Genomic DNA, 19,211 nt, shown 5'->3' with positions numbered 1-19,211 from the left:
AGGGCACCCGCCTGCCCTCCTCGCCTCCGAAGTGTGTGGGGGGCGGTGTACCAGACCAGCTGGACTCTTTGCCCGGCGCAGCCCTGGCCGGGGCTCTCCTTCCTGCCTGTGCCCACCTGCCCGGTGCGCTGGTGAGGAGGCCCCCTTCCCAGCCTGCCTCACCTGAGCTCAAGGCCAGTGGACCTGCTGGCCCTGCGGCGCCCGCCTCCCCTCATCAAGGACGTGCTTTCCCAGCAGTGCGGCAGCTCCAGACTGGCTGCCTGGACAGGTCCTGGGCAAGCGAAGAGGCGGGGTGGGAGTCGGCGGTGGACGGCAAGAGCCAAGGGGGGGGGTAATGTCAACGCATATAAATTTTTTCGGGGGTAAAAGGTAAAAAAGTTCCCTGACCCCTGGGCTAGATAGACTCATGGTCTGACATAGAATACGGCAAAACCCTATCCTCTTATAAAAATAAACAATAGCCCTTCATCTTCCCTCTGCTCGGTGACCATAATCCAAACCATTTACATCCACTGCAGAATTGATATTTATTCACCAAGAGGAAAATAGCAACTCTCTTCTACTTTTTTTCCCCATTTATGGCTAATAGTAGTTTCAGGAATGGAGGCATTTAAAATGCTAAATTAACACCTAAATTAAATGTAAGATATTATTCTAACACAATTCCCAAAATGGTATACAATGAAGAGAAATTTGTGACTTCTAATTATGGATAACTTTGCTTCTCAGCATACCCTTGCCAAAAGAAGACAAACCATTTATATACAGGTGTCTTGTTTTATTTTTTAAATTCTACATGAAGTATATTATTATAGATCCCCAATGTTCAGTGCAATTTTTAGGATTTAAGATAGGCCACCCAGTGATATCCTATGAATCTAGATTATAGAATCCCTATGTTGTTGTTGTAGCTAAGTCATTAAGTCATGTCTGACTCTTCATGACCCCATGGAGCAGAGCACGCCAGGCCCTATAACCGACAACAAATCATTTATCATCAGCAGACGGTGAAAAAAACACTGTGCTAAAGATGTTGAAAAATTGTTAGGTCTTTAAGAAGAATAAATGTAATTAATAATTGGTTAGTGCAGATGGAGTTATTTAGTCATTGCCTACGTGACAAAGGACACAGCCCTGTGGAATTAACTAATTTGATTGGTTAGAGGCAGTATAAATTAAGAGGCTAGCTACTGTCAGGCTTATGTTCTGTCCGTTTGACTGCTGAATGCCTATTTTTATGTTCCTGTGAGCACTATGTAAATATGTACAGTAAGTAAATATTCTCCGCACATATTCCTGGTGTCTTCCTGTGTGCCTTACTATGCTGGAACTTCTGGTCCAAACCTTCATAAGGAAAAAGCTTCTGCTGTAACTTTAAATGCTAACTTTTTTTATTTTTTAATGTCTACATGAAGTATATATATTGCAGTGGTACCTCGCAAGACTATTATCCCACAAAACGGTCTTTTTGCTAGACATTGACTTTTTGCGATCACTATAGCGATTCGCAAAATGATGTTTCCTATGGAGGAATTCGCTGGACAATGATTTGGTCCATGCTTCGCGGACCTTTTTTTTTTTTCAAAATGATAATTTTTACAGCTGATCGTCGGCTTCGCAAAATGGCTTCCCTATACGTGATCTTCACAAAACGGGTGTTTTCGGGACCTATGCTTCACAAGACAGCATTTTTTTACAGCTGATTGGCACTTCACAATATGGCTTCCGTATGGGCGATTTTCGCTGGACGATGACTACTTTCCCCATTGGAACGCATTAAATGGGGTTCAATGCATTCCAATGGGGAAACACTTTTCGCTAGACGATGTTTTCACAAGCCAGTGATTTCAATGGAACGGATTAACATCATCTAGCGAGGCACCACAGTATTATAGATCCCCAATGTTCAGTGCAATCTTTAGGATTTAAGATAGGCCACCCAGTGATAGCCTATAAATCTAGTTTATAGAATCTCTATGTTGTTGTTGTTTAGTCATTAAGTTATGTCTGACTCTTCATGACCCCATGGACCAGAGCAAGCCAGGCCATATAACTAACAACAAATCATTTATCATCAGCGGACAGTGAAAAAAAGTTAATGCTGTGCTAAGAATGCTGAAAAATCTCCCACTTTCTGTCTCCTTTCAATAATGCAAAGTAATATCTAGTCACACTGAATATTCACTAAATCTATTTCGGCATGATTTTCATTTCTAGATTTAATAGCTTTTGGAACAATGAGGCATTAATTTGCTTCAAACATAACCTCAGCAAAGAAAAATCATGTGTCTCCCATATTAATGAAAAGGTGCTGCCCCAGTTAGTCCAATGGGTGAAATGTAGAGGAAAAGAAAATGGAAACAAACCACCAGTCATTATGGTTTGTTCAGAAAGGTTTAGTCCAGAGTTCAGTTATCCCACGCAGGGCTCATGACTGGAGATGGGCATGAACCACTGCTGGTTTGTCTTTTGGATGAACAGGTGTTCAGCAGTTCCTAACCCTGACTCCTCCAGCCAGTGTCCATTCAGAGGCTATGCCCCGGCTTCCCTGCCTCGCCTCCTCTGCACACTGTATCTGAGTGGGCACCCACCAAAGGAGGCACGGCTGGAAACTGCCAAACATCTGTTGGTCCAAAAGACATGTATTGCCAAAGAAGCGGTTCTTGCCCATCTCTGCTCATGACCATATCAGCCCATGGGGGGAGCCTCCAAAGGGTCCTAGGGTCTGTTCCAGGACCCTTGCGAGGCTCCCCCCACCCCCACGGGACCAGCGGGGGCGAAATTGCTACTTTTCAGGACCTTTTCTAAGCCTTTCAAGCCTCAAAAAAGGGTCCTGGAACCTGGCGATTTCACCCCCGCTGGCCCCGTGGGGGGGGGGAGCCTCGCAAGGGTCCTGGAACAGACCCTAGGACCCTTTGGAGGCTCACCCTGCCCCCCCCCCCGCAGAGCCAGAGGGGGCAAAATCGCCACCTTCTGGGACTCTTTTGAGGCTTGGGAAGCTTCAGAAGAGTCCCTGAAGGTGGCAATTTTGCCCCCTCTGGCCCCCGGGGGGGCAGGGTGAGCCTCCAAAGGGTCCTAGGGTGTGTTCCATAAGACGGACCTCTCCAAAAGGCTCACCAAATTTTTAGGAGAAGAAAACAAATTATTATTTTCCTGTTTTCTTCTCCTAAAAATTTGGTGTGTCTTATGGAGCGAAAAATAGTGTGTCTTTTTTGCACAAACTCTTATGCTCTACACAAGGATATGCTGCTTGTTAAACATGGCATAACTCCCTGCTCCACAAGTGAGCCTTGGAGAGGTTTTTCCTATTACCACCACAAACAACAAAGAGCCCCATGTGTGAACGGAAAAAAACTTACTGTTCCATCCCCACCACAGGCCAGGATTCGCAGATTTGGCATCTTTCTGTACAGTTCTAGCCTATTGAAAGAAAATGAGTATCAGAAAAGAAGGTTACAGAATAACAAAGGTTAGAAAAATAAGACATGACATGCAACGGTCCTTGAAAACTAAACTTTATAAGCTACAAAACAGATGGACTTTCTCCTCAGGTGGACTTTCCCCTCTGGTGTAGATGCTATGTCTGTTCAAGAACATCACAGCACAGAAAATGAACAAGCAACTTGGTCTTTGGCCAAGGAGTGGTGGGTTCTTGGGCAACTTATTTTCTTCAGACAAGATCTGGAAGTTTATTTTGCTATATAAATCAATCCCTTAATTTAGTTGCTGAGGCTGGGCACAATCACGGTTTATCTCCACCTATCTCTCATTGTGTAGATTAGTTGTTCTCTGTTAAGACTCAGGCAGTGATATTACTCTACCAAGAAATCCATCTTCTACTTATTTCACATTTATCTTCAATCTTCCCTTTGATGATGTCCTGCATTGTATTTGTCATGACAAATTAAGTGTCCAATATATGACAGCTTCCACTTCTCAATAATCAACTCTCCATTTCATTTTGTTTTCCTATCTGATAATGTACATTTTCATTCTTTATTCTGTCTGTCCATGGGATGCAAAGGATTGTTTTGTATGTCCACTCTCAAAGGTTTTTATTCTGTTGAGTATCTCCTTTTCAATAGTCCAAACCTCATGTCCAAACAGAAGATATGATCCCGTCATTATTCATTTATTTATTTATTCAAAATATTTTTACCCGCCTTTCTCCTTAAAAAGGACCCAAGGTGGTTTACATACTTGAAAGACATTATTTAAAGCTGAAAATAATGAGTATATAATGGTGGTTTACATCATTAAAAGGCAATAAAAATATTTAAATATTTAATATTTAAAGCTAAGAAAAATAAGTATAAAGAGGCAGCTTACATCATTAAGACAATATTAAAGCTAAAACAATTAGTGGCTGTATTAAAGCCATGGCTGAAATCCTGTTGTTTTCACCTACCAACATAATGCCAGTGGAATGATTTGGAATCATAGAATCATAGAATAATTGAGTTGGAAGGGGCTTATAAGTTCATTGAGTCCAACCCTCTGCTCAATACTTTGAGCAGTGTAATTTTCAGTAGCAAATCACCGCACATTAAGAATCCAGCATAGTCATTTCCTATTGTAAACCAATGGCATGATTTAATAGGTGATAGAAAATGCCTTCTCTGACTTCTTAACTTGTGGTAATTCGCCACTGAAATTCACACCACTGGCATTGCTCCAGCACAAATAAGCAATAGTATTTCAGGCAATGGCTTCTAGCTGGAAGGTATTCATTGCTATGATGGAGAATTTACATGCGAGAGCCAGAGAAGCATGTGATACTGAACTGTGGGATATCTGTCTCATACATGTGGCTTTGTAGGGTGGCAGATGTTTCTCACATGTGAAGTTGAAAAAAAAACAGCTTAACTAAACTTAGCTCAGTTTTGGAGTGATGATTAAGGACAAGATAAAATTCACTTATTTTATTTTATTTTTATTTATTTACAAGATTTTTTTTAGCCGTGCCATTACCAGTGGTCTCTGAGCGGCGTACAACAATATTAAAACTTTAAAACCATTAAAAATAGACAATATTATAATATCCTATATTAAAACAATCATTAAAACATTAATATTAATAAATCCTGTTGCTCATATGACCAGCTAAAGAATACTATTTAATTAAAATGCTGGCTAAACAGAAAGGTCTTTGCCTGGCACCGAAAAGTGTTGGAGCCAGGCAGATCTCTATAGGGAGGGCATTCCAAAATTTGGGGGCAACAGCCGAGAAGGCCCTATTCCAGCATGCCTACCCACTTATGTGGTAGGATAGACTCAGGGATGATCAACTGACCAACTGAAAGCAGATGTGCCAGCAAGCAAGTGGGAGCAAATGAAGAGTCCAGATATTCTCTACAGCAAACAGAGGATGAGAAATGTTCCTTGGTCAGTTAAGACCAGTGGTCCCCAACCTTGGGCCTCCAGATGTTCTTGGACTTCCACTCCCAGAAATCCTGGCCAGCAGAGGTGGTGGTGAAGGCTTATGGGAGTTCTAGTCCAAGAACATCTGGAGGCCCAAGGTTGGGGACCACTGGTTAAGTCAACAAACGCAGACCTCTGAGTCAGGATGACCGGTGCTCACCTACTCTTTCACCAGGTTGGATGGGTACCTGAGAAAAGGACAAAGATCACATGTTTCCTCCTGGCTGACACCCTGACAATGAATATGGTCAAAGGAAATGGTAGTAACCTCTTGATTTGCAGTATCCTGTTCAAATGATGACATGCATAAAGTCAGTCACGGAAGCAACCGCCATGTAGTAGACAAGTAGGCACATGGCTTGGTGTGTAGTTGGACCTCTCTACATCACAGCAGCCATCTCCAAGATTGCCCTTCTGCACGTGGTAATTTGAACAGGATGCTGCTCTCTCGGTCTAAAAAAAGATCTTAGCTGTGTTTGTCTATTGGACTACAATACCCCAAATCCCCAACTAAAGATTCTTTGTTGTCTTTAGTGTAGGGGAGGGCAAGATGGGTTTGCCCCTCCAAATATTGTTTCACTGGGGATTCTGGGAGTTGCAGTCCAGCAAAGTAACATTTCCAAAACTGTGGTCTAAACTGATGCTCAGTTTAGAACCGTTATTGCAGGTGTAATATTATACTTGTGTCAAGTTGTTGTTTTGTGAAATGCAGCATGAGTTCTGCCAGCAGTCCTGTGGGCTGTGTCAAACATGTGTGCCGTTTTCCTTCATACATGATAACAAAATGAAAAGCAAAGTAGCCCTCATTGAAAACGCGAGAAAAGAAGCATAGTTAAGAGAGGATTTAGTTACTGCCCATGAGCACCATCTTGTGGCCTTGAAAAAATGTACTCAGGGTGAGTTGAGATGTAGGAAATCCTAAAAATGGATGTTTTATATGGACTACATTTCTTCCAACTTTCATAGCAGCCACAGAGACATCCCAGCAGTATTTGGTCCATGGAGGCTACACAAGGGGGCTTTAACTCTTTCTTTCCCTGACACAAACCTGATAAAAGCAATCTCTCTGAAGCTGCTATATGCATTTCAAAAGGAATCCTCCAGTAGAACAAAGGAATTCTTCCCTTAAAATGTAAATACCAGATTCTGAAAGTTCCCTTCAACCCACCAAGGATTGCAGTGTGGAGAGAAAGAGTCACACACACCCCCACTCCCCACACACTGCCCCACAACCATTCAGGTCTCACAAAAACTAAGCACATTCATTTACTTACACAATTTTTGCCATATCTTAGGGAAACCTGTGGCCTTCCAGATGTTGTTGGACTACAGCTTCCATAACTCCTGTCTGTTGGCCATGCAGGCCACAGGTTACAGGAGCTAGAATCTAACCCTAACTGGAGAGTGGTCACAGCTTCCCCACTCGTCTTAAGGGACGACAAAACACATGAAGAGAGTGTGTTTTTCAGTTGCCACACATGAACCACTCAAAGAGAATAAATGAGTTGGAAAAGGGCCTATAAGGCTATTGGGTCCAACCCCCCACTCAGTGCAGGAATCCAAATCAAAGTAGATTTGACAGTTGTCCAATTTTTTCTTGAATGCCTCCAGCACTGGAGCACTCCCCACCTCCTGTGGAAATGATGTCCAATTGTCCTACTGCTCTAACAGTTAGGAAATGTTTCCTGATATTCAGTTATTTCAGTCTTTCCCCATAGGACATGATTGCCACTGTCCTGTTCTGAAACCTTTAATGGCATTTACAAGTTACAACAACACAAGCAACACAGGCAAAATAGAAAAAGTAAAATTGTGCAAATTTCACAAATTAGGACCGAGAAGCAGGGGACGATTTCAGAATTGCAGATAAGAAACCTGCAACAGCAGCAGTCAGGGCATTGCATTCATCACTCATAAAAATGGAAAGAGTTGACTCAAAAGAATTGGAAAAATAAGAGATCCAAGGTTCAAGGAAAACATTTCGGAGGTGGTGATGAGCAGGTCATTGAAACAGTATATGAGCCAGGGTGTCAGGCATCTCTAAGCAGAAGAAACAAAGTCTTTTTTCACGAGGGATGTTGAGAAATCGACCGGCATGGGTGGCCGAAGGAAAAATGTTAAAACGGGCTAACATAAAAGCTCTTCTTAGATGTGGATTTACTAGGGAGTGAAAATATTTGGGAGAGTGATCCAGAGATGGAAAAAGTCCAACAGAAAGGGGGGAGCATACAGAGTTAAGATTATTGCATAGGTGATTGAATTCGGCGTGATTGTCACTGTCTGTCAAAACATGACATGATTGCTAGGTTCCACCAACTTTGTAGGGCAGAAATGAGGAATGTGCCACCCTTCAAATGTTGCACTATAGTTCTTGACATCTCTCAGCATTGATTATGTTGGTGATGGGGAGTGAGGTCCAAAATCTGGGAAACCACTTGCATATATGCTGGATCTTTCAGTCATTGACTACCACATTAGGCAGAGTTGGGCAAATTAGACACTTTCCAATTTTGTTGGATTGCAAGATTAAAAGTTAGAGGCCTCATAGTTTAGAGGAAAATAGAAAAGGGGTTGGGACTGAGGATATTTCTAACCAGCATAGCCAACAGTGAACAATGATTGCAGTAAAACAGTATTTAGGGGGCCAACCACAGATTGCTCACCACTACACTCAAGTTAATTATGAGTAAGCAGTGCCTTAAGAAACAAATAATGATATCAGCCTGACGATTCCCATCATATTGTTCTTCATAGGAGTCAAGAAGGCAGATTAAACACCTCAGAACTTACGCATCTCTTGGCCCATCCTGAGAGAGGTCAAAGACCTGACGTGGATTCAAGTACCACATGAACATCTGGAGAACCTTAGTACCCTGTAAAGAAAGTGAAAGAAGATGCTTAATTTTTCTAAAGCATTATTCTTCAATTTCTGTTGAAGTGGTGAAACTCTGCATATTCTGAAATGAGCTCTGAAAAACACCTTAAGGAGGAGACCTACTTCTCCACCCTAGTGTCCTCAATCCAAATTAATGGACTTCAGGACATTTACTTCATTTTGAAATCCACTCCATCTGTACAAGTACACAGAAAAGTTGCCAACATGTTCAACACCCCATGTTTACCTGATTCCCTCCACTTTTCGGATTCACAAATACAAGCAAGGGCTTCATAAGTGGGGAAGAGATAGGCTTTATTATAAAAGGTCGGCCTTTGTTCTCCTAGAGTTAAAGAAAAGGAAACACATCAGAAGAAGAAGCTGGAATAAACTTTCAGAGGAGGTACAAAATCACTAGCTAGAGAACACATAAGCATTTTAATTAGGACAAGAGCTCGGAAATCATGATAGCAGGTAATGCCGAAATTTTCTTTCCCGAAAGAATCAATAAGCCTGCTGAGTTTAAACATCAACAAGAGCGAGCCATCTGCAAATGTATATCTCATTATATGAGGCACTCCTGGAGAAGACTCATACCCTCTATCCAGTCCAGGTTCAGGCCACGTCATGGCACAGAGACAGCATTGGTCGCCCTGCAGGATGGCCTTTTGAGGGAGACTGACAGGAGCAAAATGTCCCTGCTGGCTGTCCTTGACCTCTCAGTCGCCTTCAATGCCACTGATCATCGTAGCCTCATGGGGAGGCTCTCTGGGTTAGGTTGTCCTGGCTTTGTCCTGGCTCCCGGTCCTTCCTAGAGAACCATCCTCAGAGATTGCAGCTTGGGGAGATGATGTCCACTCCTCAGACTCTCAGTTGTAGAGTCCCACAGGGGTCAATCATCTCTTCATGGCTGTTTAATATCTACATGAGGCCCCTAGGGAAGGCCGTCAGGAGTTTTGGAGCTTTCTGTCACCAATATGTGGATGACACCCACTCTGTCTCTCCTTCCACCCTTCTGCAGTGGGTGCCGTCCCTTCCCTTCAGCACTGCCTGGATGCAGTTCTGGGGTGGATGAGGGATAATAAACTGAGGCTGAACCTGAACAAGATGGAGGTCCTGCAGGTGGGTGCTCTGGGAGGTCTGTGGTTTGGAGTCCTCCCTTTCCTTTGAGGAGGGTTACTCTCTCCACAGTCTGGACATACTTTTGGATCCAGAGTTATCAATGGAGACTCAGGTAGCACCTATGGTTCATTTTGTCTTTCTCCATCTGAGGCAGACCACTGAGCTGCATTCCTACCTTGACACTGGGTTCCTCACCATAGTGATTCTTGCACTGATAGTCTTGCGATTAGACTACTGTGATGCTCTTTATGTGGGGCTGCCCATGAGGCTGCTATGGAAACTTCAGCCGGTCCAGAATATGGCAGCCAGATTACTGAGTGAAGAAATACCATCATATCTTCCCTACCCTGGCTGCCTTGCACTGGCTACCTGTTTGTTTCCATGCAAGCTTCAAGGTGATGATGCTGACAAAGAAGGCCATAAACAATTTGCGACCTAGGTACCTGGCAGATTGCCTTCTTCCAGTTAGATCTGCCCAACCTATCTGAGCTTCCCGGGCTAGGTGTTTGAGATCACTGACCTGAGAGAGGTCCAGAAGGAGAAGGCCAGAAACTGTGGCCGCTCCCCAACTCTGGAATGATCTCCTGAAATCCCAACTGCCCCTTCACTAGGAATTTTCAAACAATGTTTGGAAATATGGCTGTTAAGACAGGCTTTCTCGGAGGTCACATCATCATCATAGCACAGGGGGTTTTCAGTGCTTATACTATCTGTTCCACCACCTTGCCTTTTAAATTTAGTTTTAGTTATTTTGATGTTGTTGTTCTCTATGTAGATTGATATGTTTAATTTTGTTTTTTCTTATAGCTATTATGCTTAGTGCCTTTTAAAGTGTTGTCTGTTTTATTGTGTCGTGAACCGCCCAGAGTGGCCTTAATAGCCAGTTGGGCAGTATAGAAGATGAATTAATCATCATTATGGTCATCATCATCATGATCATCATTATCTTTAAGTCAAGGATTTCACACAGAAATGTTTGGATTTTTAACAGTCTCTTGAACAGTAAGGAGAGCCTCAAAGGCAGTGGGTTTCCAGATGTTCTTGGGTTCAAATTCTCAGAAGCCTTCGCCACTAACTGTGCTGGCCAGGATTTCTGGGAGTTGTAGTCCAAGAATATATGGAGACCCAAAGCTGGGAATCACTGTGAATATAATGTCACCAGTGTCGGATCTCAGGGAGAAAATATTACTATGGTTTTCATAATAATTAATAATGAAGATCCTAACAATAACAATGCTCCAGGACTGTTCTAAGAGATATCCAATCTGAAAAAATCCTCCCTTTCAATCTAAAAGTGTTGAGCAGGGGCAAAATATTACAAAATTATTCTCTACTCCTCCTAGAGACTACATGTGATCTTTTTGTAGGTAAAATATTAAAAACAAAACAGGATACTGAGCATCTAGGAGTGGGGATGCAGGCAGCTAACCAGCTACATTTTGCCCATTAAAGGGGAGGTGGTAATGATGATGGGTTCTTTAAAAGGTTTACCTCATTCCCTCTTTTGCTGGCTTTCCTTTTAAAAGATGTCCTCTTCTTTCGCCTGGTTGAATTTTTCAATGAATTCTGCATTGGTAAAAAAGGAGGGAAAGGAAAGAGTACTTAGAAAGAAAGAACCAACAAAGGCAAGTATCCCTCTAAGAAACACCTTTGTGACTGTGGCAGTACCTGTGGAGAATGATACACCATCTGGCACACATGCGTGAGTTGAAAAGACATGCGCCTCATGCTTTACACTGTCACACCACTGGTTATGGAGGAAGCCACACACTGAGACCAGATGGGTACTTTCAGAACTGGAAACTTTCCAACGCTGTGAGGAAGGAGAAAACTAGATGCTCCCATAGACTCACATAACAGCACATGTTGTACCTGCCAACCCTCCCAATGCAGGTAGGAGACGCCCGTTTTCCTTCCGGGACTCCAGTCTCCTGCCCAATCAGGTTCGTCTCCTGATGCGGAGACCACCTGCATGAAAAGGTTAAGGAGAACAAGATAAAGCAAGCTGTGCTTCATGGGATTTTTCCTCTTGAAAATCATGGCAAGCATCAAAAGTATGCATTGCCCTCCTTGAACCAATGGGCTTTGCAGAACCTGGAAAACTTGCTTGCTGGGAATGTAGCTTTGAGAATTTCCTAAGAGGCCATGAGGTTTGGGGAGGTCTAACCCTGAAAAAAAAATTCTGGGTTCTAACTAGTGTATCAAATCACAGATGACGTTCTGAACACAAAGTTATTAACTATGTAGGTGTTCCTTTTTCTTCTTCTAGGTCCTACGTGGGAAGCTGCATTATAACAAGACACACTGTCTGACTATCTAGCCCCATGTTATACATCTGTACTGAGAGCTATTTGAGGGTGGGATTTCAGGCAGAAGAGTTTCGGGCATATTTGGTAGTTTGATAATTTTTTACATACTTTAACTCAAGCCAATGGGCACAGGGTCTCCTCTGATCTGAACCAAGGATGCCAAAGATGTGACAAAGCAACCAAAGCACCAGTTTGGGACAAAACTAATATCCACTTAGCCAAACAAACTTCAGAGAGGAGTTTAATTGAAGAATGTCCCCTTTTGCACAACCACAGAATGTCCCTGTGATTTAAAAATAGGAGAGGTGTGCCCAGATGGGCAATGCAGTTGCTTTTATTTATTTGTTTGTTTGTTTGTTTGTTTGTTTAAATTTCTATGCCGTCCACACTACCCAAAGGTCTCTGGGCAGCTTACAACATTTAAAATACAATAAAATTTAGAACAATTAAAATACAATTAAAATATATATAAAAATTGCCATCGGACCCACAGCTAATATTATTTCAATTAAAAGCCTTCTGGAACAGGAAGGTTTTGACCTGGCGCTGGATTGTCATCAGCGTCGGCGCCAGACGAATCTCAGTTGGGAGGGCATTCCATAGTCTGGGGGCAGCTGCCGAAAAGGCCCTTAGGTTGGTCTCCTTTGAGGAATACCCAGCACAACAATTGGAAGTTCATTCCTAGAATACTGGCTTTGTGTCCATATTGTTCATTACATTTACAGTAGTGTCCATAGTGTTCAGGATTCATTCTTCTTTGAGGTCTAGAGAGGATATCAGTGCAAAATGTTTATGAGCCAAATATATGGTCTGCCCAAGATGTCTTTGTGCTGTCAAATACCCCTTCCTTGGACACCAACAGAACTGGAATCCCATCAATCCATGCGCTGCTGCCCCACAGCAGAGTCTGGAGACAAGGTGACAAGTCTTAGAACTCCCACAATGTTGCTGCTGTTGTTGTATTGCAAAAATGGAAATAAGGCTACATGATTTGTGGGGGACCAGAATAAGACAGATCTATCCAGAATGGGTTGTGGCTATCATAGGTTGAGCAATACTGCAAATAACCTCAGAATTAAGTTTTCTAAACTTTGATCTATGGATCTCTGTGGTTATTAAAGGTTCTTAGGCTGTGTAATTGAGTCTTATCATCGCTGGTAAAAATTGGGATCCAGAAGGCTAGTAAAAACTGCTGGGTGAATCTGGAAACAAGTGTCTACTGATTCTCAACTCTCAGTCTGCAGCTGCTAGCAGCCTACCATGTGAACTGACAGCAGCAGCCACACACATCCAAACACAGGGGGAGCAAATCTGTGTGGCTGCTATGGAATAATTCTGCATCATAAAGGGCTTTAGGTGTAGAAATAAACTCGGCATGGAGTCCCCTAGCATCATTTGCCTGGAAACAATTGGACAGGAAAATACAAGCAGAAAATTTAATTTATGGTTAATTTTAAGCATTTCTAATCTGCAAATGGTTAATAAGGTAATCACAAATTTTGCATGTATCAGTTCATGTCTCTCATGAGTTCATGCCTCATTTTGTGGTTTGTTTTGCTCTCAAACCAACTGAAAACAACAAAAACGAAAGCCCGGGAAAATTTAAAATTTTATTTTTTAGAAAAATCTCACACTTGAAACTGAGCAAATCTTGGTCTCATCTTTCCCCTCACATACTGACATCTTCACCCTTTGGAAGTGAAACAGATTCTCTAACACTGTGGTTAAAACGCTGTACTGCAGCTAAAACTGTGCTCACGACCTGGGGTTCAAATCCCAGGTAGCCGGCTCAAGGTTGACTCAGCCTTCCATCATTCCAAGGTCGGTAAAATGAGTACCCAGCTTGTATATGTGTAGCCTGTATAATTAAAATTGTAAACCGCCCAGAGAGTGCTTGTAGCGCTATGGGGCGGTATATAAATCCAATAAATAAAATAAAATAAATAAATAATTACTATATATGCCTTTTTTTACATTCTCCCTGTGAGGGGAACATTAAACCCAACCTAATCCTCCATAGTCCAAATCCTGCTGGCAGGACCAACTAGAGTAGACCCAATGGATCAGTAAGATTTATGTAAGTGAGCATTCATCAATCAGCGTCAACTCTAGCTTGGAGCACCTCTGCATGGGTCTACCTCAAGGTACTCAGATGTATTTTATATAAAGTCAAATTCTCAGATCTCTCCATTACGTACTTACAGCACGGAGGGAATACTATCAAGTACTGTCTCCTCAGTTAAATCTTGGGAGCTTATTTTACTCTACAGCTACCTATATAGTTACTGTTTTCTTACCACAGAGTCTGCTTACTAGCCCCTCCTAAGTAAGATTTTGGGTTCAAATCCAATAAAATCAATTCTGACTTATGGCAACCATTCTCAGGGTTTTCCAGGCTTAAAGTACTCAGTAGTAGTTCAGCATTCCCTTATTCTGGGGGATGCTCTAGGACTGTGCAGCTTGCCTAAGTCTACATAGGCTGGGTCTTCATCCTGGAGGCACACTGAGGAATCAAACTCCCAAACCTCAGTTTCACAGGCCTAACTTACTGATCTACTGGCAACCTCAAACCTTTCTTGTTCCTGCAGATGCCTTTTTCTAGTTGCAACATATTATGTCTGGTAATGGGAGCAGCACCTATGCCACCCTTGAACTTGTTTGGAAACTGCTAAGCTAGATGGACTTGTCCAGTGGCTGGTTTGGTTGCCTCCATAGTCTAGCTGGAAAGCAGCAGCCACAGCAGCTGTAGCAGCAGCCTGAGGCAGTTTTGTTTGGAGGACTTCTTTGGCTTCTGGGAAAGCTGTCGTGAAGGGCATGACTGACACGCACTGACAAGTCTGAGGTGGAAACTGCTGGATTGACCCCCTTCTTCCTCTTCTCTTGCCTTCCCCCTTTCTTAGCATCTTGGCCAGCTTGTATGGGGTTGATCTCTATTGACACCCCTTTCTACAGCTAGTGGGAAGAATTAGGTGAGTTGCCTCCTATCTTCTCCTGCCTGGTGGGCAGCACTGCCCACATCTTCTCAGGGTTGAGGGCTTCTCTGTCTGCCTTGGCTTCAGAGGGTGGGCCAGCAGGACCTAAACTCCTCACCTTTACCCACAAGTAAATCCTATTAAGGTGAGGGGATATTTCTAAACTATGCCAAGACTGCAACATACATAGCTAAGGCTCGAATCCAAGCACTAGTCTTAGCAGGAGTAGACACACTTAATCATTGGGATGTGTATAATGTTGACTTACTATTCTGCAATTGATTCAATGGTCTTCTGTAGCTGAGACTTGCAGCTGGCAATAAGCCCAAGCTAATCTAGATATTTCAGATAAAGCCACACAGATTTCGGGGTCAGACAGACCTTGCCATGGGCACTACTGCTCTCTAAATAAGACAGACTGCGGGCTACTGTGGGCAAATTTAATTTTGTCTCATTATACTTCTTAAAGCTACGATGTGCATGTGTACCAGCCAGAAGAAAATGGAGTACAGAAATACTTTTCTCATTAAATTAAAGCTTCTCAGTGTTTTAGATGACCATTTTAAATTACTATAACATGTGTAATTGTTGACTTTGCAATGTATTGTATTTTTTGTCCAGCTTATTTTAATCATTGTGAGCAATATGGGTTCCTTCCATCAGGAGAAGGGGGGCATAGAAATAATAAATAAATACATGAACTACTTGAGTGCTGTCTCAAGTGACTTAGTGAATTGTTTTTCTACTCTCTTCCTTACGTAATCTAATATAAAGGGACTATATTAAATTGTCTCACTGCCCAGGCCTGAGTCCCTGAGAAGGCAAGGTACATCTTGTCTGTTGAAACACTGACGTATCTCCTTCTTGAATGTGTACATTCAGGCTTTAACATATGCTAAAAGGCCAGTGCTTTTTCCCCACCCAACCACAATGTTCTTCACATTTTCTGAGCTCTGCCTGAACATCCATCCCTGCTCACACGTAGACACTACACAAAAAGAGGAGCTTTGGAAAATCTGCTTGTGAGTATAGTTTATAAGTAGAGATGGGGACAAATCTAAAAACAGATTGGTTTTTCCGACAAATATAGCCAATTCGTTAAATATTCGTCAGTCTGTATTTGTGTGTTCCAGCCACCCCCACGAATACGGAGGGATGAATATTTACACATTTTTATTCATCCCTCGTATTAAAAAAACAAAACACCGTTCTGCCTACCGGCCGATGATCAACTGATCGGTGGCAGAAAGGCAGCCAGCACTCCACACAGCTACCCAATACCACAGCCTACTCCCCCACCCCCTTCCTTTCCCTACCTTAGGCCCCACCCCACTCCCACCAACACCCCTTTATCTTAATAGCTGCTGCTGAGGCCTCCATCAGGCCTTCGCAGCCACTGCATGTAAAAAGGGAGACTGGCTGAACTTTGCAAAGATGGCAGCTGTGACTTCATTTAGGGTAAGGAAGTGCAGTTGCCATCTTTGCAAAGGGCAGCCTGGATTCTCTTAAGGCAGGATAAAGGAATCCAACACCAATATGTGTTATAAGTGATTTGAATTATAAGGAGAAAGCAAATAGATACGAAACCTAAATATGTTTTCACCTTTGTCTTGTTTTGCTCTACATGCAGGTCGGTTCTCTTTCTCCTTCTCCATCTGAGATCACTTCCTATTTCTTGATTCTCCACATTAGATACAAAAAAATCTAGCACACATTATAGATCACAGTAGAGGCATCTGTCTCTATGTTTAGGGTCCTCTGCTTTTCTCTGAGATCACTTACTTGATTCTCCACATTACTCAGTGGAGAAAGTCTAGTAGACATTATGAGCTTCTTCATCAAAGTTTAAAGTTCTTTACCCTCCAGCACTATTTATGCACAGTTAATTCTTTTTCTATCTGAATGGCAATTTCGAGAGGTATTATACCTCTCAACAGCAAGAAGCTCAACACTAAACCACTGCATTCTGCCAGTAAATACCAAACACAGTAATCCTAACTCCAGAGTCTGAATAGCCAGCAGATGTTATATTTCTTGGGATCTGTCTCAAGCAGGACAACATTAGAAGGGCAGAAGAAGACTTGCTTTGAAAGACTGCCCATTTTAAACAATATTCCCTATTGTCCACCTGTCTCACCTCCCATGTCCCTAAGATCACGGGCAAGGTATATTTCCTGTTTAGATTCAGTCTCAAAAATTAGAGGAAGAATTCATTTTGTTGGTGCTTGAAAGGTATTGCTCTTGTTCTCGTTGCTCTTGCAATTTTTTCCCCTGCCCATTATTCTGCTTTTGTTGTTTATAGTCTCTTTTATTGTAACCATCATTCTTGCAAACCATCCCAAGGATGTTTTAATTTGACTTGGCAGTGCATCATGTTAATAAAGAGGTACAATGAATCATAAGAATGCAGCCAATGCTGTCAATTTTTTAGCTGTGGATTAAAGGGGCAAAGAAGAATCCAACAGGGAGAAGAAATAAAAAGATCTGCGGTTCAAAGTACAAATATAGGCTTCTCCTTAAAATCAAGAGGATATTCCCATATGTATATTTGCAGTTTACCAGCAAAAGCTCCCACATATGTTCATTCACCAAACAGCCCTCAAATAATGCCTAAATTCTTTAAAAATGTGATGTCACCCCATGTGCTTGACTCCTCTGTCAGTGTTTCTCTTAGGATATCATATTGGAAATAATGTTGCTGAAATCTCACATCCAAAATAAATGCAATGTATTCTCAGCCTGAGAATCCAATTCTATCTACATCGGGGTGGGCAGCTTGTTGCCTTTGGGGTATTGTTGTTGTTGTTTAGTCCGACTCTTCGTGACTCCATGGACCAGAGCATGCCAGGCCCTCCTGTCTTCCACTGCCTTCCAGAGTTTGATCAAATTCATGTTGTTTACTTCGCAGACACTGTCCAGCCATCTCATCCTCGGTCGTCCCCTTCTCCTCTTGCCGTCACACTTTCCTAACATCAAGGTTTTTTCCAAGGAGTCTTTTCTTCTCATGAGATGGCCAAAGTACTGGAGCCTCAGCTTCAGGAGCTGTCCTTCCAGTGAGCACCCAGGGTTGATTTCCTTCAGAACGGATAAGTTTGATCTCCCTGCAGTCCAGGGGACTCTCAAGAGTCTCCTCCAGCACCACAATTCAAAAGCATCAATTTTTCTGTGACCAGTCTTCTTTATGGTCCAGCTCTCACTTCCATACATCACTACTGGAAAAACCATAGCTTTGACTATGCTGACCTTTGTCGGCAAGGTGATGTCTCTGCTTTTTAAGATGCTGTCTAGGTTTGTCATCCCTTTCCTCCCAAGAAGCAGGCAAGGTGATGTCTCTGCTTTTTAGGATGTGTCAAGGTTTGTTATTGCTTTCCTCCCAAGAAGCAAGGGTCTTTTAATTTTGTGGCTGCTGTCACCATCTGCAGTGATCATGGAGCCCAAGAAAGTAAAATCTGTCCCTGCCTCCATGTCTTCCCCTTCTATTTGCCAGGAGGCGATGGGACCAGTGACCATGATCTTAGGTTTTTTTTATGTTCAGCTTCAAATAGTTTTTTGTGCTCTCCTCTTTCACCCTCATTAAAAGGTTCCTTAATTTCTCCTCACTTGCTGCCGTCAGAGTGGTATCATCTGCATATTGGAGGTTGTTGATATTTCTTCCGGCAATCTTAATTCCGGTTTGGGATTCATCCAGTCCAGCCTTTCACATGATGTGTTCTGCATATACGTTAAATAAGCTGGGAGACAATATACAGCCTTGTCATACTCCTTTCCCAATTTTGAATCAATCAGTTGTTCCACATCCAGTTCTAACTGTTGCTTCCTGTCCCACGTACAGGTTTCTCAGGAGATAGATCAGCCACTGCCATTTCTTTAAGGACTTGCCATAGTTTGCTATGGTCGACACAGTCAAAGGCTTTTGCTTAATCAATGAAGCAGAAGTAAATGTTTTTCTGGAACTCTCTGGCTTTCTCCATAATCCAGCTCATGTTAGCAATTTGGTCTCTAGTTCCTCTGCCCCTTCGAAATCCATCTTGTACTTCTGGGAGTTCTCGGTCCACACACTGCTGAAGCCTATACTGCCCTCCAACTTTTATAACTCCTGATCATCGATTTTGTTGGACAGAGCTGGTTGAAGTTCCAATCCATCATTGGCTCGTAGGCCAGAAGTAGCTCATCATTGATTTAAATGCAAGGAAAGGGATTGTGCCGAACAGACTTTCCATTTTGGAGAAGATCTGGAAATGCCATCTACACACATCTAGCTGCATGTATGGAAAATATGGAGAGGGGCCAGCAGGTGGAATCCTAATTCCCCCCCCCTCACATCCAGTCAATGTACACATGGATGCAGAGTCGCAGCAAATATCATATTGAAGGGATGCAAACCTATAATATGGGGCCTCCTCCATTGTCTGAAGGGCCATCCCATGACATTTACTTCCTGAAGCAGAGCAGCAATCACACTTCAAACCAAGCAAATATACGCAGTACCTAAAACTGGACAAATTATTTTGG

General features: G+C 42.6%; 1 protein-coding gene across 5 annotated transcripts in view; it reads right to left on the bottom strand.

Moving 5' to 3' along the window:
* DGKI (diacylglycerol kinase iota) overlaps window positions 1-19,211 on the bottom strand; it is a 295,355-nt gene that overhangs the window by 133,257 nt on the left and 142,887 nt on the right. For all 5 annotated transcript variants that reach the window (XM_020792200.3, XM_078376256.1, XM_078376255.1 and 2 more), the window contains exons 9-12: window positions 10,910-10,984; window positions 8,544-8,639; window positions 8,212-8,294; window positions 3,360-3,420 (exon numbers count right to left, since the gene is read on the bottom strand). In XM_020792200.3, the coding sequence (XP_020647859.3) occupies window positions 3,360-3,420; window positions 8,212-8,294; window positions 8,544-8,639; window positions 10,910-10,984 (315 nt within the window). The remainder of the gene's footprint in view (window positions 1-3,359; window positions 3,421-8,211; window positions 8,295-8,543; window positions 8,640-10,909; window positions 10,985-19,211) is intronic.

Source organism: Pogona vitticeps, chromosome 5 (assembly GCF_051106095.1).
Source record: "Pogona vitticeps strain Pit_001003342236 chromosome 5, PviZW2.1, whole genome shotgun sequence".
Taxonomy (NCBI): domain Eukaryota; kingdom Metazoa; phylum Chordata; class Lepidosauria; order Squamata; family Agamidae; genus Pogona; species Pogona vitticeps.
Note: the sequence above shows the minus strand (reverse complement) of the source record. Positions and strands in the feature narration are given on the sequence as shown.